The sequence below is a fragment of the Myxocyprinus asiaticus genome, chromosome 16 (genome assembly GCF_019703515.2).
Source record: "Myxocyprinus asiaticus isolate MX2 ecotype Aquarium Trade chromosome 16, UBuf_Myxa_2, whole genome shotgun sequence".
NCBI lineage: Eukaryota > Metazoa > Chordata > Actinopteri > Cypriniformes > Catostomidae > Myxocyprinus > Myxocyprinus asiaticus.
In genome coordinates, this window is record NC_059359.1 from 7,927,184 (window position 1) to 7,950,095 (window position 22,912).

General features: G+C 38.2%; 1 protein-coding gene across 21 annotated transcripts in view; it reads left to right on the forward strand.

Moving 5' to 3' along the window:
- Positions 1 to 22,912, forward strand: part of LOC127454459 (regulating synaptic membrane exocytosis protein 2-like) — a 222,145-nt gene that overhangs the window by 75,508 nt on the left and 123,725 nt on the right. For all 21 annotated transcript variants that reach the window (XM_051721658.1, XM_051721664.1, XM_051721665.1 and 18 more), the window contains one exon: positions 17,822 to 18,642. In XM_051721658.1, coding sequence (XP_051577618.1) covers positions 17,822 to 18,642 — 821 coding nt within the window. The remainder of the gene's footprint in view (positions 1 to 17,821; positions 18,643 to 22,912) is intronic.

The window sequence follows — 22,912 nt, forward strand, 5'->3', positions numbered from 1 at the left end:
TGAACCATAAACAATTAATGAACATGCACCTGTGGAACGGTCGTTAAGACACTAACAGCTTACAGACAGTAGGCAATTAAGGTCACAGTTATAAAAACTTAGGACACTAAAGAGACCTTTCTACTGACTCTGAAAAACACCAAAAGAAAGATGCCCAGGGTCCCTGCTCATCTGCGTGAATGTGCCATAGGCATGCTGCATGGAGGCATGAGGACTGCAGATGTGGCCAGGGCAATAAATTGCAATGTCCGTACTGTGAGACGCCTAAGACAGCGCAACAGGGAGACAGGAAGGACAGCTGATCATCCTTACAGTGGCAGACCACGTGTAACAACAGCTGCACAGGATCGGTACATCCAAATATCACACCTGCGGGACAGGTACAGGATGGCAGCAACAACTGCACGAGTTTTTACAGGAACGCACAATCCCTCCATCAGTGCTCAGACTGTCCGCAATAGGCTGAGAGAGGCTGGACTGAGGGCTTGTAGGCCTGTTGTAAGGCAGGTCCTTACCAGACATCACCGGTGACAACATCGCCTATGGGTACAAACCCACCTTCGCTGGACCAGACAGGACTGGAAAAAAGTGCTCTTCACTGACAAGTCGTGGTTTTGTCTCACCAGGGGTGATGGTCGGACTTGCTTTTATCATCGAAGGAATGAGCGTTACACCGGGGCCTGTACTTTGGAGCAGGATCGATTTGGAGGGTCCGTCATGGTCTGGGGTGGTGTGTCACAGCATCATCGGACTGAGCTTGTTGTCATTCCAGGCAATCTCAACGCTGTGCTTTACAGGGAAGACATCCTCCTCCCTCATGTGGTACCCTTCCTGCAGGCTCATCCTGACATGACCCTCCAGCATGACAATGCCACCAGCCATACTGCTCGTTCTGTGCGTGACAGGAATGTCAGTGTTCTGCCATGGCCAGCGAAGAGCCCGGATCTCAATCCCATTGAGCACGTCTGGGACCTGTTGGATCGGAGGGTGAGGGCTAGGGCCATTCCCCCCAGAAATGTCCGGGAACTTGCAAGTGCCTTGATGGAAAATGGGGTAACATCTCACAGCAAGAACTGGCAAATCTGGTGCAGTCCATGAGGAGGAGATGCACTGCAGTACTTAATGCAGCTGGTGGCCACACCAGATACTGACTGTTACTTTTGATTTTGACCCCCTTTGTTCAGGGACACATTATTCCATTTCTGTTAGTCACATGTCTGTGAAACTTGTTCAGTTTATGTCTTAGTTGTGGAATATTTTTATGTTCATACAAATATTTACACATGTTAAGTTTGCTGAAAATAAAAGCAGTTGAAAGTGAGAGGATGTTTCTTTTTTTGCTGAGTTTATATAATATTTTTTGTTCCAATCCCTGATTTTATTTTTTCCATAGAACACCACAGAATTTCCATAGAACATAAATGGACAAAAATACATATACAGTAATTATAACGTGTAGTTTTACATGAAGTATAGCGTATCACACTGCTGGACATTGTTAAGTGCAACGGTAGACGCTCATGAGGCTAATTATCTCAGTATTTCGTGAATGGCTGCCTATCGTGTTCTGTCTCAGATGGGTTAGTGTGATTGCGTTAGAGTGGTTGAGATCGGCCTTGGAGAGCCTTTGAACCAATGGATGCTTGGTGATCGTGGTTTAACATTAAAAGCCATTCTCCTCTGTTTCTCATTATCTTAATTTACTGAGAGCATGTGTAGCATGTGTTTACTCTGTCATTATATTTTAGTGAACTGCTTGATTTTATCTCCCAGTATATTGAAAGCCAAGAAAATGATGCTGCGGAAAATACCAGGCTTTTTGTGGTGTACTATGAGAAATTGCTCTAGAGAACCAAAGAGAAGTATCCATAGTTTGGCATTTTTAAATAACATTAGCGTAATGCCCTCAGGTAAACCGTGGTTATTCTCTGTAGTTCCTGAGACACTCGGCTGTTTGCACTGGAAATTGAGGAACTCAAGGACATTTTAAAATCTGTAGATAAGGTCAGTCAGAGATAAGATGCACATCACAAACCTTTTCCCCAGCAAGCTCTAGTATCAGACCAGCTGTACTCTGCACTAATGTTTCCATCAGTGGGTTTTTATGAAGCTCATATGATATGATATTTAAGACTGTCATGTCTGTCAAGTTATGTATGCATATATATTTATTATAGAGCTCTCTACACAAAAACTTGTCAAGAAGATTTCCAGGTCACATTTCACCCCAAAATCAAAAGAAAGATATGGAAAAAAAATGTCATTACTGTAATGCAAATGTTGTAAAGAATTGCAAAGAAATTGGAAAATTGTAAAGTTGTTTATCTAAATAAAAAAAAATATTACTGTATTTAGTACTGTAATACAGTAAAAAAATACTGTAAAACAATATTGGTATTGAATGACAATCCCCATTGACAATAATGGAATCATCTGGATGCATTATGGCAAAAAAAAAAGTAGTAAGGGAAAATGTGCAAAAAAATTTATTGGATCTAAAAACATGCTTTGTTTTCTTAATGCAATATATATATGTTTTTTTTTTCTTGTTGATTTTGGGGTTAAATGTGACCTTGGCATATCTTTGTGTCAAAAGATTAATTTTCATCTGATGTGCCAATTTCAAAATTTCTGTGATTTATCACGAGAGAGCACAGTGTTAATCACGTCCATGACCCAATGAAAGCTTGAAAATACTGCCTTCCAAGGCTATATACAGAGGTTGGATGAAAATAAGGTGCCTTTCAAACTGTTCTGAGATCAGTGCATTCTTGCAAAATGCTGTAGGTAAAGCCATTAACTGACAGGTAGCAAGGCAGCAATACAGCTGCCAAAAGCTTTCCTATGCAGCCAAATGCATTCACTCCCAACTTCAGGTCAGGACTTCAGGTCCTGGCTGCAGATGACATTTTGCTCCGATCGACATGGTTGGCAGTCATTGGACTATGTTGAACAATACATAGATTCAGAATTGATTGAGCTAATTTCTTTAAAATGCTACAGCACTGGCTACCACTTGTTTGTTTAACAGTGCAGAGAGAGAACACAGATTTTTTTGTAGAGAAAACATAACAAAAATGTAATACACAAAGCTGACTTTCTATAGCTTGGTATTAATTAAAAATTCCAAAGCAAAGACCCACTGTCCCCATGTGAGTACATACATTTTTAGGCAAACTATTTGCTGCTCTAAGAAATTGTTTTGTTTGCATGGTTATGAGGTACTACTAGTCACAAATCATAAAGGGAATTGGAAAATGCACACAGCAATCTTGCCTGGGTCTCTGGAGTTTAAGAGGGCAATATCCTTTTAAATGTACTCAAAGATACATTATTTATTTATTGCAATCTGAGCAATATTTATCTGGGGCAAAAATGAAAAGGACCTAAATTATGGTGACAACATTAAACTTGAACAGAAGCATTCACTAAATAAATAAATTAAAGAAAATAGTGTCAAAATAGTGTTGAACAGCAGTATTTAACGGATACATTTGCTTCGAAATTTTTTTGTAGGGAGTCAAACTAATTGGTCAATTGTTAGTTTGTACCTGTCCATCGAATTGAACCGTCCGATTGGCTTAAATGAAGAGTTTCTAGCACTAAGAGAGAGGAGGAGATCATAATAGAAGAGCACATTTGAAAGCTACCTTAGCACACTCGGCTGTAACTTTGAGTGCGCAATACAGTGTGACAAACAGTAAAAAACAGCATTGTAGCGTTTTGTCACGCTACACTGCTACTCTCTGGGAAAAGTAGTTTCTTACATCACTATTTTGAAAACAGCTGAACTACTGTCACGCTAAACGGAGTTTAAGTTTGAAGCGTCAGTACTTTAGTTTGTTACTCCCCAGCACTGGTGTGTGTAAAGCTAGCCTCTTACGTAGCTGTGATTTGTGATGGTACACTCATCTACGGTCCAGTGATTGACAGACATCTGTGTCTCCTTTAACTCTTTTTCTCCCTTTAATGGGTTTGTTTTTTCTGCCCCATACGCTTTAAGCCCTCAATTGTTTCCACAGTGAGAGTTTATGGTGTCAGACAGAAGAGATATTGAGTGAATCAGAGTGCAGAGGTGACGTAGCATCTTGTAAGTTTAAATGTTGAGTGTGTGTGTTGATGGAGCAGGTGGTGAATGTCAGGCTGCAGCCACGCATGGGTTCCTGACCTGAGGTGATATAGCAGGAACCTCAAGTCTCTATAAATACGCTCCTGGAGAATCTCAAAGAGACTACCAGCTGGAATGCCCATGTCCACTGAACCCGTACCAGAGACACAGAGATTAAGGTCTTACTTCACCGCTTTTGGAAAAGAGCCAGCCTCTCTAGTAGTCATAGAACAATCCCTTTATGGTGAAGTGTGACATTTTTGTGCCTCTAGTGGCACCAAATGGAATTGCAATGACCATTTATAAATCAATTTGAAACACGCCCATTGTCTTACATTTTTAGTCCATACAGGTTGTCCTGCTCCACACTGATGTCATTGGTTGAGTCAGTGTTATCATGTCCTACCTGCAAATTTCCAAAATGTAATATGACATTGGAAAAGTTATTTATATTCATCAGGAAAGCGCTACCCAATTATTCAGATTAACTATAACCCTACCCCTAAACCTAAACCTATCAAATCAGGTAGTGCTTTACTTATAAATATGAAAACATTTCTGACACTAGTGGTGCAGGAATAACATACTTCCCCTTTAAAGAGGCAGTGAGCTGTATTTCCTTATCTCACTTGAATAGTTCACCCCAAAATAAAAATTCCATCATAATTTACTCTCTCATGTCGTTCCAAACCGGTATGCCTTTCTTTCTTCTGCTGAACACAAAAATACAAATTTTAAAGAATATTCTGGTCCATCTTTTTAATTTTGAAAAGTTGATAGTAATACACTTTAAAGCATAAAAAAATGACCAAAAAGTATCATAAAAGTAGTCCACGCAGCTCGTACATCATATTCCAAGTCTTCTGAAGGCATTGGATATGGTTTTGGTGAGAAGCAGCCCAAAATTTGAGTAATTTTTTCTCTTGTTCACAGAAGCATGCTTGTTCAAGCGAGAACTCGCATTATTTATTTCTAAAACCAACTAAACAAGTTCTTGCCTGATTTTCTGACAATCAACTAGACAACAAAACAGCTTTTCCCCCTGGTTTTTGGATCCTTTACTCACCAAAATGTTACCATTGTAACTAGTTAACTATAGTTTTTTTATTTATTTGTTTTATTTATTGTTTTTTTTATATTTTTATCCCCTTTTCTTCCAATTTGGAATGCCCAGTTCCCACTACTTAGTAGGTCCTCATGGTGGTGCGGTTACCTCAATCCGGGTGGTGGAGGACAAGACTCAGTTGCCTCCGCTTCTGAGACAGTCAATCCGCACATCTTATCATGTGGCTCGTTGTGCATGACTCCGCATGTGGAGGCTCATGCTACTCTCTGCAATCCACGCACAACTTAACATGCACCCCATTGAGAGCGAGAACCACTAATTGTGACCACGAAGAGGTTACCCCATGTGACATGTCCCTAGCATCCGGGCCAATTTGTTTGCTTAGGAGACCTGGCTGGAGTCACTCAGCACACCCTGGATTCGAACTCGCGACTCCTGGGATGGTAGTCAGCATCAGTGCTCGCTGAGCTACCCAGGCCCCTAGTTAACTATTGTTAAAATTGTCCATTGTCCATTGTTAAAATTGTCCAACTATTTGAATTGATACTGTTCAATATTTAATAATTGTAAAAAAGTGCAAATATAATCAACGTTTCTCTCACTTCATCTGCCATCTTGAATGGATTTTTTCACTTGTGACAAATTATGAGATTGTTTTTCTGGATACATAAATGCTGCCTTATTTAAGTTTGGAACCTCCATTTTCAGATTCCTAACATCATTCTTTTCCAAAAAAATGCGGTAAGGTAGATTGTTTTGGTGAATGAGAGTACGAGGAAAAGAAGAAAAAAATACAAATAAAAACACGAACTTGGTATTACAATAGTACGTGTCCAGAAAAAAATATATTTTACAATGGTCTCATGACCAATAAACCAAGGTAAAACCATGTTCTGTTTGTTAGTGTGTGTACAGGTCCAGTAATATGAGGATAAAGTGAGAATGCTTCTCTTCTTTAAGCAGAAATGATATTAGCTGTTTAGAGCAAATCTGCGGTGTTGTAGATGAATGGATGGATGGTCTATCTGTCAGCTATAATGAGTCTAACTCCTCTCCGTTGCAATATTAAGCACTTTGAATTGCCATTCACAAGACGCCATCAGATCCTGCAGCAGGACACAGTATACATCACATCCAAATGATTACAGTAAGTGCACCACAGACATGAGCCATGATGACGTGTGGATGGGGTTTTATTTCTCTAAATGTGCTGTTCTCTTCCTGGTGAAGTGCTGCATTGTAGCTCTGCTGCGCACAAAGCAAAGTGTTGCATGCCATACATGTAACTGTAATTATTGTCAGAGCTTCTTTTTTCATAATTGATGGCAGTTAAAAATAGATTGTAGAATAGCTGTCTTGCTTTGCTCAGTATCACTTGGGCGGAATGCTACTGGTGCAGAAACAAGCCAAATTTAAATTGAACGGGACTGTTGAAAGGAGCTACAGCCGTGCTTTGTGGGTATTTATCTTTCTACAAAAGCATTTCACCATACATTTTCCTCTCAGCTCAGACCCTCTAAAGAAATCCAAGGCCTTTTGAAAATGTAAGATTTAAATATCCACCATTCTAATATTAAGAAAAGGATATGAATGTTTGCTAATGGAATTTCAAGATTGACACAAATAGCTATTCAAGGGAACATTCTAGAGGCCAGGGCACAATCATTCAGTCGCCCACACAGAAAATAAGACAACGATTTAGCTTGTGAGTTTATCAACTTGGAACTTTAAAAGTGGTCATATTATGAGGAATCAGATCCATCCATCCATCGAGTGGTCTGTCTGTCTGTCATAAGGGCTATATCTCAATAAGATTTGAAGTCAAAAGTCCAATTGTGTGAATGTGTTTTTATCCTCTTTTCTGTAGCTCTTGGGTAAACAAGCAAACACAATAAAACCCAACCTGGCACATATTAAGGCAAGGGTCAACTACTATGAAGGTAGATTGTTAAAGAAGGGTTTAAATGTGTTCTTGGGACAAAGTTTATTTTAAAATATAAAAGTCAGGTTGGGGCACGTTGTCACATGAGTTTTAAATGTAATAGATTTACAGTATACAGTTTATTAATAACAATATTTGTTGGCCATGTTTTTATATTTTTGTACATTATCTTTTCAGTTTGTATTGATTAATGAATGAATCATGCTTCACAATTGATTTACTTTTTACATTTGGCTGAAAAGCCTATAATAGGCTGTTTAAAACAGGCGTATATTTTAAAGACAGGCGTAGATTTTGGTTTGGTGGTTGTGACGGTCGGGACACGTTTCCCTGTCACCCCCCAATGTTCACATGAAACCTACGCCACTGGTTTAGTGGCAGTTCCATGTGACAACTTACCCCACATAGTTTCATCATATGCCCCGCTATAAGGACAAGTTGTTACACAAGGTCAAAGTTTGTTCAATAAACTATATATTGTTTTCCTAGACAAGAATGTGTGAACATTTTTCATAGGTCTTTTGTGGCTATTCTGAAATTTACTTAAAAAAATAAAATAAATCTACCCTGAGAAATATTCACTGGAGTAAAAAGTGTAACAACTAGCCCCGGTCTCCACTATGTATATATATTAGCTATATCAACAAGCCCTGCTACCAAGATATGAGAATTAATGCACTGGTTAACTTGTTTATGACAGAAAGAGTGTGAGAGATTGTGTTGTAAAGTACATGCTCCCCAGTCTCAAATGGAGGTTGTTTTTGAGGTTGGTTTATTGAAGTATGTTGTTACTCACCACTGGTTTTTCATTCACTCCCTCCACGGCTGAGCTTCCGCCTGCTGCACGACTCTCTCTCTCTCTCTCTCTCTCTCTCTCTCTCTCTCTCTCTCTCTCTCTCTCTCTCTCTCCCCTCCCTCTCCATCTCCCTCTCTGGTTTCTCCTTATATTAAAAGTGCTTTCAGTCTACATCCACAAACAAAAAAGTACTATATGTTTTTGGGCATATACCATAGTTCTACCATGGTATTTTTAAAATACATTGCAAGGACCATGTAAATACTAGGGGTGTAACGATCCATAGAACTAGATCCTATATATCGATCAAATAACCAATGATGGAATGTCATTGATGCAACACGTAAACATCAATGTATATATATATATATATATATATATATATATATATATATATATATATATATATATATATATATATATATATATATATATATATATATTTTTTTTAACGTGCACCTTTGTTTTGACACTCATGCCAAAACAAAGGATACTGGATACTGGATTTGCACTTTTCTGAGAGCTTAAAAAAATTTCAAATAATATTTTGGTTGCATTTGTGAGTTAATAGATGTATAACTGATTGTGTAAAATCGGCACATAATATAATTTCATATCGATCGCAGGCCCCTGAATCTAATTTAATTACAATTTCATCATGGTAGACTTTGAGGTTTTGGCAAACATCGGATCGCTGGCTAAGAGAATCGATATAAGATCGTATTGTAATGAAACTTGTTATTTACACTCCATATGTATATCAGTGGTTCTCAAGCAGGGGGCTGGGGCCCACTAGGGGGCCTCAGCAAACTTTCAAGGTGGCCGCAAGATGACGTAAATGTTTTTTAAATAAATAATATTTATAATCAAGCTTAATAAGAATGCTAAAAACTGCTAAATGTCAAGATTTACAACATGTAAAGTGACAGTATTTCTTAGTGTCTCAGTGTAACTCCCTTCAACAACAGTGGGTTTTTATTGAAAAAAATACAGTTCTTGAAACTTCTGGAATCACATTTTTATCTATTGACACTCCGTGTTTCAGTTTGCAAACAAGCATCTTTGTCAGAATTAAATTTTGAATTGGACATCAAGTGGCAACCCAATACCAAAATTGTTTAGCATACAAATTTTGGGGAGCAACCCACCCATTTGAGAACCACTGGTAATTCTTGGTCAAAAGTCTGTCTACATCTGTCCTATACGTCCATCTGTATTATTTTTTGACTTGTCATTATTAATCTAAAATATGTACGCACATCACGCATAATTACTGTTTCTGAACTACCCTGGAAGACTTGAATGCAGCATCACAGCTGTTCTCTGTCTGTCTGCGTGGGGCGGATCAGGGCTCTTTCATGGGTCTTATAGGGAAAGACGTGCTTGATGTGGCTTAGGCTGGTCACACTTCACTTCAAACCTGTTTACTTCCTCCTGGGCCTAACGAGCAGCACGGGATGTTATTTGCAGGCCTCTGGTGTTGATTGCTCAGCTTGTGCGGCTGCAGTTTCCTGTAAAATTCGTTTGGGTTAATCTATTTGAGCCGCTCCAGCTGATGCCAATAAGCATAATTACACACTGTTAGTCTGAAAGATTACCCTGCTTTAGGGTGTTTGTTATGCAGTGCTGTGTGTTCATGATTTATTATTTATATGTATCAGTAATGCAATTGGGTGTTTATTCAAGTTCAGGTGCTATTCAAAAAATTTTCACCCTCACCAATTTTTTACATTTATCTACTGACAATGTCCAGCAGTGTATGCCCATGCATCACAGGAGACTCACTACATCTCAAATTCTGTATTGTGTTTAATAGAATTCTGTAATGGAAATGACCATGATGGAAAGGTTTTTTTTTAATTTTCTTTTTTTATACAAAAGTTTTAAATAAAATGACAGACTCCTTTGTATTGCTAAGGCTAATTTAACAGATAACATTTCATGTATCCTTCATGTATTTAAAGTATTTCTCTTTTGTACTAAAATATTGATCATTCATCATGTGGGCACTGGCATATACCATTTTTTGTCCAAGAGTGTAGAATGAGAACCCCCCCTCTAAACTGTAAATGGAACCTGCCCATGACTAGCAATAGCAAGTAGCAAATATTCGGTTTTGCTGGACATATTCATATTTTCTCTCATTCGCTTATACCTTATGTTCTTTCCCAACCACTGATTGTTTTTAAAAGAAATAGCTGGCATTTATTGATTTTAAAAGTGTCTCCATGACTTGCCTTGCTGTTAATTGACTTTATAAGCAGCTGACTTCAGAGACAGCATTCTAACTGAAATGGAACCTCTTAAGTGGCTGACTTGGAACACTCTACATAGGCAACTACTAAGCCAAAGACAAGTGTGGCTGTGCCAGGCAAAAAGCCCTTCGGTAGATCCCATCCCTACTTCCTGTTTCAGAAAATATGTCAATACAGGAAAGGAAATTACACTTTTCATGTGGTCTTTAAGCACGTAGCTCTAATAAACATATATCCTTTCTGTGTGTGTCTGTGTGAGTGTGAAAGTCTCTTTAATGTGAGCTGTGGAAGGAAAGAGCCATTTCCATAGTTTTTACTGATTCTCCTGGTGTATTCTACAGGGGTTTGGCCTATTTCACACGCTGCTAAAGCTTCAAGAGAGCAGGCCCGATTGGCCTGGATGCTCCTGTTTCAAAGTATGATCGGGAAATGTAATAGGAGGAACACAAGGCTGTTTCGCATCATGTTTAGAAGGGGGTATTAATGACGTTCACACCACTGCGGCACACAGGCAGAACGCAGTGCTGTGCTACTTCCTGTGTCTGTCTGTTCTGAAATGTTTCACAGTGTGTAGGCCATGAGCGACAATGTGCTACCAAATGTTCTGGTTTATTGAAGTATTTTTTTGTGAGTTGGTGTGACTATTAACAAACGTATTTATATACAGTAATATAAGTAATAAAAATGCATTTAGCACAGTCATGAAAATAGAGCCCATGGTCATGTACCATGGTAATACCATTTTTACAATCAGTGCAAAATGCTGCAGATAGACTATTTACAGGAACTAGGTCTTTTAGTCAAATAACTCCAGTTTTGCCTTCTTTGCATTGGTTACCAATTCAGTTTAAGATTTTATTAGCTACATCTAAAGCATTGCATGTTTTGATGCCAGATTATTTAGCAGAACTCTTTAGACCTTTCAGTTCAGTCAAACTCACAGCTTGCTCATCTTGTAAAAACTGCTATGAAAATTATGGGAGTGAAAGAATCTACATCCCTTCAATCCATATATAAGCAGTTGGTTTTTAGAAATGCACAAAGAATAGTGGCTGATTCAAGTCATGTTTTATCTACAATGTATCAATTATTACCATCGGGGAAGCGTTATAGAGTCCACTGTGCAAAAGCAACATTACAAAAAATCTTTTGTACCAGGATCTATTAATATTCTAAATATTAAGATATAGAGATTGGAGTACCTGTTTTTTTTTTTTTTTTTACTATTAATTTTATGATTGTATTAATTGTCATTGTTTAGTATTATGTTGGTATTTGTTGTGTACCACTGCGGCTTTCGAGTCCAAGACAAATTTCCTTGCAAAAGGACAATGGACCTATTAGATCTTCTTATCATTAACTATTGGCTGTTCCAAGATCCAGATGCAAAACTAAAGGTGATTGAGCATTAGTAGCGAAGATCCAACAATTATGGAACAGCCTGCCCTGAGATATTAGATCTGCTGAATCTGAGTCTGTGTTTTATTGAATGTTTTATTGAATGTTTTGATTTAATGTATTGTGAAACATTGTGTGCATTATCGCTGAAAGGTGCTATACAAATAAGATGATTATTAATATTTTTATTATTGTTATCACCATGCTTACAATTACCATGGTATATGAATACAAAAATAATTCAGTACTATGGTTTTTGGTACATGCACTATGGTAATACTATGATTTTTGGACACGGTATCATGATAACATCATGGCATTTGGGACATGTGCCATGCTAATACAATGTTTTTTGAACATGGTATTACCAATTTTTATGCACATGGTATTACCATGTTTTTTGGACATGGTACCATGGTAACGTCATGGCTTTTGGATCATGTGCCATGTTAATACAATGTTTTTTGAACATGGTATTACCAATTTTGTATGCACATGGTATTACCATGTTTTTTGGAGATGGTACCATGGTAACATCATGTTTTTTGGGACACATACCATGTTAATACCATGTTTTCAGTTGCACTTTATTTGACAGTACGTGTAATTTCAGTGTACTTACAGTGTACTGAGTAATATTAGGTAACTACATGCACTTAATATGGGTTAAGATTAGGGTTAGGGTTAGTACCTAGTAATTACTATAGTTGTTGTAATTATATAGTACGTAAATGTAGAACAGTACTGTAAAATAAAGTGCTACCATGTTTTCTTTAAACATATACCATGGTTACCATGGTTAGAATTACCTTGGTGGATAAGGAACAATGGTATATGGTATAACAAAGTGCCATGGTAATACCATCTGATACCATAACTGTACCATGGTACCACTACCACTGAACTAAAAGTAAAAGGCTGAAGTAAAGTAGAGCATCTCATTTTGTTTCTTGTTTTTGTGGGAAAGGATGTCATCAGCACAAACACTTTTGGTTTAATTTCCCTTTGGCTGTAGACATATTAGATTTTTCAATAAATGTTTGTACATTTTTCAGTAAATGCTCTTTCTTTCTAAAGCTTTTGCATGTCAAAATCCACCCATCTATCCTGGTGCAAAGCAGACAGAATTAGACTTACAAAGATAATCGCCCCGTCTTCAACAAGGGAGAGAAAAGCACAAATTTGTGATTTGTTCGGTCTGAGAGTACTGTGTTTTGAGGGCACACAGCTACACCAGACCAGATTAGGCAAAAATCCCTTTCTGGAATCTGCACCAATCAGCATCAGGCTGAAAAACATGTAATGCTGCCCCATCCCAGAGAAACATCTCCACCTCTGCTCACAGGTCGTCTGTTACAACCTGTTTCAGACCTAAGCTCTGGGCTCCCAGCATGCTTTTCGGCTGCTTTTAAGTCCGTGGGCACTGTGATAATTCAGGGACTCGTGAAATTCTTCCACTACAAAACAAATATAGGAATGTATTTTTGATCTTTTCTAGATTTTTTTTTTTTACGAAGGTTATATGGCATTATACATGACTCTGTCAGTGAACAGTGAATTGATTTGTGTGTAAACAAACTCTAGACACCAGAATTCATTGGACTATATTTGGACACGTGGATTTGGGACTGTTTTAGAATATATATATTTTTTCCCTAAACCCTCTTGCAGTGGATTATCTTCATTCGACATAGACCATTCGTAATATTAGTCTGTGTGGCCTCATTTCTGGAAGGTTGTAACTACCATATGAAGGTGCGTATAGCAGCCACTCGTTCTTATTCCACCTTGTTTACCTCAGTTTGGAGGCAGCCGGGGGCCCAAAGGGCCATAATTTCACCTTGATTGCTTTTTACTCTCATACTATTGCTCATCTGAACAGTTGAGTCATTGCAGGCGCTCATGTATGACATTAGAGCTGGGTGATACAGTATAGCTAAAACAATTGCTTTATATATGTACTGTATATATATTCGATATTTCACCCAGCCCTACTTTTCATAGAGAAACTTTGGTGGTAGATTCAGCTTTGAATAATATCATTTGACATTAGGATGTTCAAAAAGGATTTATGTATTTGTTTACTTGTGGCAAAACAGGTTAACGTGTGACTTTAATTAGTAGGGATGAGCCCGAAGCCGAATACCTTATTCGGAAAGGCACAAATAATGAATTCAAAATGAATAAGGGATTCTTCTGAAAAAATATTTGTTTGACTGATTATCCAAGAAGCACAAGGATAAAGTGACATTTTAAATAAACATATCCAAAATTACAACGAATTTATGAATCTGTAAAGCCAATATGTCTAAAGTGTAAACCTTATGAATGTAAATGCGCACATTGTGATTTCAGATAAGATGGGCACGGTCTCGACTCAGTTAGTGGTCTCTGTTAATTGTGCGTATCTGGAGCTTGTCAAGTGTAACATTAATTAAGATACGACATCATATACACGTTCCACTTCTTGAAATGTCTATGTTAATGTGTCACATGATTCACACGTAATGATTCCCATGTATTCATGTATAGCCTAAACCTGAGTGCGATGTTAAATTCCTGACCTGAAGAGATGATTTCACGTCGGAGCTCGTCTGTCCATCTCTTAAAGTTGACCAAATTTTTATCCACATAAGTGATTAGGGTAATTATTTAAGACTTTATTCTGAAAAAAGTTGAAATGTTCCTTAAAGGTTTAAATGTTCCATAGAGTGTTCATCTATTCGGAATATTCCTGCTCATGTTAAATGAATAAACTGAAACATGCTCCGTCTTTTTTCTTCTTCTTCTTTAAACTGTGCTAAATTTGAGAATGTTAAGTGTTCTTGAGCTCTGGAAAGGCGCTATATAAATTTAACATCATTATTATTATTATTATTATAATTATTTAACTAAATAATGGTGTCCTATCGAAAACATTCCTAATAGACTTATGAGACTTTTACCTGTTTGTAGGCTATATCAATGTATTTTAATTGCTTTTAATGTTTGAATTTGTATTTAATATTCACTGCAAAATGTTTGCTTGACATTTCACATTTCGCTTGACACCTCCTGCCTCCAGAGTAATATTATACATGCACAGACATAAACGAAACTACTGTTTCAGCAGATATTAATATCAGAAATACCAGGAGAAACCACAGTTAACATATTCCACAGTTAATGTAGCCTACAAATTCAGCTTCATCTGGTAAGAAAAAATTATAAAATAATAATTCACTTAAACAATATTTGTAGCCTACAATAATAGTAATAATAATAATAATAATAATTCGTATTATTATTCTTATTATTAGGCTATTATTATGAAAAGGCATATTTTATTTATGGAAACTATAAATGTAAGAGTAACATTTAAAAATGGGCATTTCATTTAGTTTTGACAAATTTCCAGTTTAAGCCCAGCCCACATCCGGTTCTATCCGAATACAGAGACAGATACAGATAATTTTAAGTAAAAAAAAATAAAATAAAAAATGACTCTGAATGAAACAGCTTCATAAAATCGCCACCTATCACAATTATAATTAGTTGTAACCTGATGTACTTCAGAGTGAAACAGGATATTCAATGAGAAAAAATGTTGGCTTTGCCTGTTTTTATCCATCGGAATTTATTGGAATGTGAAAAGTGGGTGTAACAGAATAGAGCCAGGTGGTTGAAGGGGAGGGGTTGAAAAGAAAGAGGTATTTGTGATATAAGCAGAAATGGAAAGATTTTTTAAATCACTGAATCCTGCACAATAAAAACAGGAAGCATTGTTAATTATTTTGATTTAATGTTTTCTTTAAAATTCCTTTTTACATAACTTTTAGGTTCATACATTTAAAAACTGCTGTAGCAGCTTCAGAATTCCTTGCCATTTTTCTACAACTTAGAAGTCGAAAGAAAACAGGTACAGTCATCTTCTTATGTTGCGCAAAGGGTTGTGGGCAATAAAAGCCCATGAAGGATGCAATAATGCAGACTTCATAAATCCAACGGAATTACAGTAGTACTCCATCCGGGCTACTTTGGCATACTGTTTTCAACAAACTATGGTTAGGGACGTATTAATTCTATTCTTGCATATTATTTAGGATGGAAAGAATGCAAATTGAGATGCAGCCCGAGACAGAGAAATTTTTGTGTTCTAGGGAATTTCATCACTGATTGTCCAGATACTAAATCAATTGATACTTACCTGACAAAACACACACACACACTGCATGCCATCTCAGTGGTGTTCACATACATACACTGATCAGTACATTCTTGCATGTCTGATGAAAGCAACGTGCACACACACACACACACACACACACACACACACGTTGGTGCGGCTATCCTTATGAGGACTCTCCATAGACATAATGATTTTTATACTGTACAAACTATAGATTCTATCCCCTATCCCTAACCCTACCCCTAAACCTAACCCTCACAAAAACTTTCTGCATTTTTACATTTTCCAAAAAACATATTTTAGTATGTTTTTTAAGTGATTTGAATTATGGGGACACTAGAAATGTCCTCATAAACCACATTTATAGCATAATACCCTTGTAATTACCATTTTGTAACCTAAAAAAAATGTCCTCATAAACCACCCAAACCTGCCCACACACACACACACACACACACACACACACACACACACACAAACAAACAAACAAACACAAACAGACAGCTGCAGTACTCTGGATTTGTGAATGGCGCAGGACTCAGTGTCCGGCTGCAGTTATGAATAATACAACAGGAATACACTGGCCATAGTAAAACCCCCGTGCCAAGCCCAAGGGAAGCAGGAGAGATGCCCATTAATCAGTCAGTACATGTACACATTCAAAAACAGCTCACAGATCTCTCCAGCCACTTGAAAATCACACTAAAGATAGCACACTGCATGGATATTTAAAACAGAAGGCTACAGTACTGTCCTTAAAGGAATAGTTTGCCCAAAATTTTAAATTCTGGCATCATTTACTCACTCTCTTGTATTTTCAAAACCATCCACCTTTTTCCTGAACGTGGAAGTTTTCCACAATTCATAACGGAAGCCTGTTTTCATTTTCCTGTCTCCAGTGTTTTCAATCGCATTGGTGTATGTTCTTAGCGGATTGTGTGATGTTTGACAAAAAAAGGTTAAAATAATGCATGTGAATCCATATTGCCGATACTTTAGAGAGTTGCGATGACTGACTGTTTTTTTAAAAGTGCCTCACCTCTCAAAGTTTAAGGAGTGGGTGGATGACATCAAGCAATGGACCGAGGTCTGTTACGTTGACATCATAAACTAGGCCAGGGACTAAATATGAAATGTTTTTTATTTGGGTTCGTTCTGAGCAGAAACTATGTTTTTTCGTTCCGGTTCCAGCGTTCCGCTGCCTCCTTTCCAATTGGTAACTGGCTAGAACGAAATTAAAGAACGGTTAATAACATTCTTTTTTTTTTTTTAAATGACATTTTATGACAATTATATATAGTTGTTTAAAAGGTCTTCAGCATGTCACAAAAGGCTACATCCAAAACTGCATTAAGACAAAGAAATGTGTGATGCAACAGTTTCCTTTAGAATCAAAGCACATGCTTATCATGTTCAAATAAAAAGAGAGAAGCCTCACTTTGTGGGTAACAGGAAAATGAGGAAATTCCGAAAATGTACTGTAATAAACCATTTAGACTGTTTTCATGAAAAAAAATTATCAGAACAAAATTAACCGGTTATTGACCGGTTACCAACATTTAAAACATTTTACTCTGGAACAACTGAAAGGGACTTTGTTCCCGCTTTCGGTTACATTCTGCCAAAAAAATCATTCGTTTTTGGTTTTTGTTTTCGTTCCTTGTAACGTTTTCAGTCCCTGGTTATGGCAGCCAACAACTACACAAGTTGAGTCTGAACAATTTTTTACTCCAACTAACACTTAAAATGGTTGTTGTTCTTCATTTGGAATGCTTGTATTAGTACATTTTACATTGTTTCTTATGGAGACCTGAACCAGAAAACAGTCCAGTGGCAATAAGAATAATCATTGCTGCACCCAGTGGTTAGTCAGGAAAATTGTGGAAAGGACTTTCTTTCTTCGCTGGAGTACAAAATGTGATGTTAGGTAGAATGTGAGTAAATGGTGATTGATCATAACATTCTTCCTGAGACATTTGGGTTTGGAACAAGACAGAAATCTATCTCTTTAATATTTTTCAAGTTGTGATTGTGCAGCTTACATTCACTTTTGACATTTTGTCTACAACCCATTTTTGTGCCTGACAGGAAAAGAAGCCCGTCAGCAACCAGGGATCCAAACCAAAAATACGACCAAAGGGAGGAGAAGGCGGGGCGTTCGCAGTATGCACAAGGAGAGGGCGGCATGCCACGATCGCCGTCTGACTACGGGGCTGGAGAGCGGCAATGGCGAGGAGGCTATGGTCGCTCCTACGAGGATGCAGAGGTAGCGCGAGAGGCATACCGTGCTCGACGGGGTGGCTGGCACTCTCAGGAAGAGTACCCGCCAGAACCAGGCTTCCTACCTGATGGCCCACCCCTCAGCGAGCACGAGCTTCAGCGCCAACGGCAGGAGGAGTACCAGAACCGTTACCGCAGCGACCCAAACCTTGCCCGCTACCCGGTCAAGCCACAACCATACGAGGAACAGATGCGCATGCATGCGGAAGTCTCGCGCTTCAGGCACGAACGGCGCCACAGCGACGTCTCCCTGGCTTACACGGAGCTGGAGGTGCCGCTAGCCCCCCTACACGGCCCCAACTATTCGCCGGGCCACGGACATACCCAACGGAGGTCCAACCACAGTCCCCCGGGTGTAGACTCCCTCCACAGGCAACAGCACCTAGATCCCGTCTCAGCTGTGCGGAAGAGTAAAAGAGAAAAGATAGAGAGCATGTTACGGAACGACTCGCTTAGTTCCGACCAATCAGAGTCGGTCAGACCGCCGCCGCCAAAACCTCACAAGACCAAGAGGGGCGGCAAAATGAGGCAGGTGTCCCTGAGCAGCTCCGAGGAGGAACTGGCCACCACGCCCGAATACACCAGTTGTGAGGATGTGGAGATCGAGAGTGAGTCCGTTAGTGAGAAAGGTAAAACAGCTCACATAAATTGTATTTATGCACAAACACATTCATGCAATGTAGCATCGGTTCTAATAGTTCAAAAGGTCTTGCATTGTTTACATTGAAGTAACATGTTTTTTAAATGCTTTTCATGCACACACTGCAGCTAAATACAGTTGTCAATTTTCTTAATACTTAAATATAAGTCAATTTTATCTATCGGTAAAAACTTAATCTTAGATATTTTTGTTTGAAATGTTAAACTTGAAGTGTGTCATTTTTCATTGTTAGAATACAGTACTTTAACTGATCCCAGCTTAATATGCGGAGACAACTATATGTATCTCATTCATAGGTTGTTTAACCCGAAAAGGGCAATTAATGTGGCTCTGTGGCGCCCTCAAAACATTGCTTTGTTAGTTTGATCATCCCAACCAGTTTGACATAACAACTTTTTTCTCAACCAAGGCTGTTAGTTTGGGATGGCACAATCTGTTTTACGAGCAATTGCAGATAGGAGGAGTGTTTGGGAAACCTGCTTGAAAAGACGTTATTTTTATATTTCCATTTGGTGCTGTTAGTGCCGCAGAAATTACACTTCACCTTTAAACATGCTGTAAAATGCAAGAACACATTTCTTCTTGAGAAAATACTCAAAAGGATCACTGCATTGTATGTCTTTCTCTTCTGTCATAATATTTCAAATGCCTGTCAAGCTGATAACCCCTGATTGATGCTGTCAATATAAGTTAAACAGTGTATGTGTGTGAGTGTGTGTACGGTGTGTTTTTCAGAGATGATGTGTGTTGCTTGCAATCTCTGTATATTTGTGTGTGTGTGTGTGTATGTGTGTGTGTGTGTATGTATGAGTGTGTTGTGTTCTCTCTTTTTGTTGTCCTGCAGTCACAGATATTACTGTGTCCTGGTTCCCTCATATCAGATGTAATGAACTCTATAACATAACAGAGGGATAGTCTGTAAAAGAAAGAGAGAAAATGTGAGAGATAGGGGTGAAATTATTCTGTAGTGTGATAAAATGCAATAATTGTAGTATAAAAACAATTTAAGGTGCACTAAGTAATTTTTATCCATTTTAAAAAGTTGTACACCTAAAGTAATGAATAGTATGCTTTTTAAATCGGTTTAAAATGATGTACACTCACATGATGAAGACTCCAGTCACATCAGAGACAGTGTACGGAGGATTCAAACCCATTTTACCCAATATTTGTGTATGCTATGTATTTTTATGCTTACCAGGGCATCAAGTTATTAGCATAGCAACATGGTAATGTAAACTCTATAGTCAAACTCTCAACAGTCTGTTTACGGAAGTAAAAATCCCTTTCATTTTCTCCATAGGGGAAGTGATTATTATTGATAACTTATAAACCTTTAAAGACAGACTTACTGTGAGCTCCGAGGTGGTTAATCGGTGGTATATGCTTCTGCTGAAGCCATCAGTACACTTTATTTTAACTTCACTTTAAAAATATCATGTTCAATAGAGGATTTCCTGGTGAAGAACTTCACTACCCATGATCCTGAAGGGAAACGATCCACCGATCAGAGAATCGTGGCAAAACACATCATACTCTCTCAAACTACTTATATATTTGCATATACTGTATCTGAATATTTTGCAATGAATTTAAATATTTTGTTTGTATACTTATAATAACAACTTTAATTAAATAGTTTTATATTTTTCCATGTTTTTTATTTCAATTATGACATTCACAGTGCTTAATGGGATTGTAGTTCATTCCCTCATTAAAGACGTTAAGTACACATTCATGTACCTTTTGTCTTTTTGTCAGAATTTCAAATGCTTTTTTGCTTTAAATCAAAGTTAATAATGTTGTGATTCACCTCGGAGCTGGTTGATTTGGTTCATGGCTTACAGCTTTTTTATGAAATCCCTATGGTAGAAATGAATGGGAAAAATACATCCTGAAAAAGTGGGTAGGCACTGTTTTAACACACTTGACCAAATTTAAATCTAGCAGGCAGCTCACTAAGTTTGGAACAGAGCTAGGGTGTTTGATTGGTTTAAGAACTCTTTTGTTACTCTTTTAAATAATTAAAAAAATGTCTGCTTTAGCAGTCACAAGGAGATTTATGTGTGCATGTTAAAATACTTCTTTTCCATTTTAATATGCAGCAACAACTATATGAAGCCATTTGAAGGTTAATTCCCCTTTGTGGCACTAGCGAAACATTGCTTTGAAGGTTAATTCCCCTTTGTGGCACTAGCGAAACATTGCTTTGTTTTTGTTTTTTTGAGAATCCCAACAACCCCGGCATTGACTTAACTAATAGCATGAGTTTGGGCTGGATTATGTCTTTAAACAACCAATGGAAGGGAGGAGGAGTGTTCTGGAAACTTGTTTGAAAACAGTCATTATTTTTGCAATTCTGTTTGGTGCCACTAGAGGCCCAGAAATTACACACTTCAGCTTTAAAACCTCTCAAAAGTGTGAGGCGGTAAACACCAAACAATTTACTGCCTGACATAAAATTTAAAAAAAAAACGAATGGGAGTCCCTTTATGTATCTCATCACATGTAACTGCGAACTCAACAGACCAAACGGTAGGGAAAGATGAGTGAGGGAGGCGGTATGGAAAACTGGAGAGAGAGAGAGAGAGAAAGAAAGAGAGTCGTGCAGCAGGCGGAAGTTCGGCCGTGGAGGAGTGAATGAAAAACCAGTGGTGAGTAAGAGCATACTTCAATAAAACAACCTCAAAAACAACCCCCACTTGAGACTGGGGAGCATGTAACAGCTCAGTCTGAGCCACTTATATAATCGTCCTAGGGACAAAGCCCTGCATACAGTTGTACATTATTGATGTTCAGCTTTTCCAGGTTTCACTGTCACACTCATAGCAGAGGAGAGGAGATACAGCTCACTCTGATGGTGTTTTAGGGAGGAGGAGAGAGTGCCTCAGGACAGATAAGGCCGCCTTTCCTGTCAGTTTTATCATATGAGAACCGAGCCCAGTGGAGGTATTGCTCAGGAAAGCAGGTCTCTGCAAGAGCACAACCTGATGATCGACCATTATTCTGGATTTTGTTTGTGACAAAGCTGAAGTATGTAATTTCTGTGCCATTAGCGTTACCAAACGAATTGGCAAAAATAATGACTGTTTTTAAACAGCTTTCCTGAACACTTCCCTTGTTTGACATTGGTCAGATAGTCCCTCCTCAAACTCACACCATTGGTTGATCCAACGTTGCCATGTTGGGCTGAAAAGTGTTAACACTGAGGCTCTGGTGCTTTAAACATTGCTCTGTTTGTTTGTTATGGTATAAAAACTGGTCTGTCTTTGACCAGTGTTGAACAGGTTGGATGTTTGGGGAACACAAAATTTTTCCAGTTATTTTTTATGGCTCTACCTAAAAAAGCAGTAAACACAAAATCCAAAACTCGAACATCACTGTCTGTCGTCTCTGAAATCTGTTAAGCTTAATCTCCATTAGCCTTGAACATGGTTTCCTTTTATCTTGTTTAAGCAACTTACCAGACAGTTTGTATATTAGGCTTCCTGTTCTGAATGCAGGTTTTGACGTTATTCGTTTTGCTGTCTGACTGTCTGAAGATCAGATGTAATGAGGTGAAAGCAGGTTACCATGGCATGCGCTTGGCTGCAGGCCTGTTTTCAGATCAGGATAAGCGGTTGTGATTGGTTCTCGGCTCGCTCTGCATTCAGACCTGCTCTCAGACCCAGCCAAAAGAGCTCCTATGATTCAGGGTAAATTATGTAATGGACAAAAGTACGGACCGTGATTAGGAAACATTAGGGGCAGAGCTTAACCAGATCCTCTATACAAACATGATGCAACATTCCTGATTTCTCATGAGGTTAATTGTAGAGTTCTTCTCTCTTTGTTTTCCTCTACTGATTTTGCAGAGAAAACAGAAGAAAAGCTGTTAGTCTTCATGTACACAAGGTTATATTCACCTTTAAAGGTGAAGTGTGCAATTTCTGCACAGTTTTTGTGGTGTTGTCAAACAGTAGATGCTCTGGGACGTTGCTGTCCTAGATAGACATCAAGGATTTAATTTGCTTATCGTAAGGACGACACCACATACGCAAACAGTTGCTATATCAAAATAATTAGGTGTAAATGTCTATGATTGTGTTAGAATCCACAGACAGCTGTCTCGCTGCCCAGTCAAAGACTTCAAGGCAGCAGTTTTGTTTGAAGACACCTCCAAAGGACACTGCTTTCAGATTGGCATTCAAGGCTATAATTGAAATAACTCAAGGCTATGCGTCTCCTGTGAGCACTTG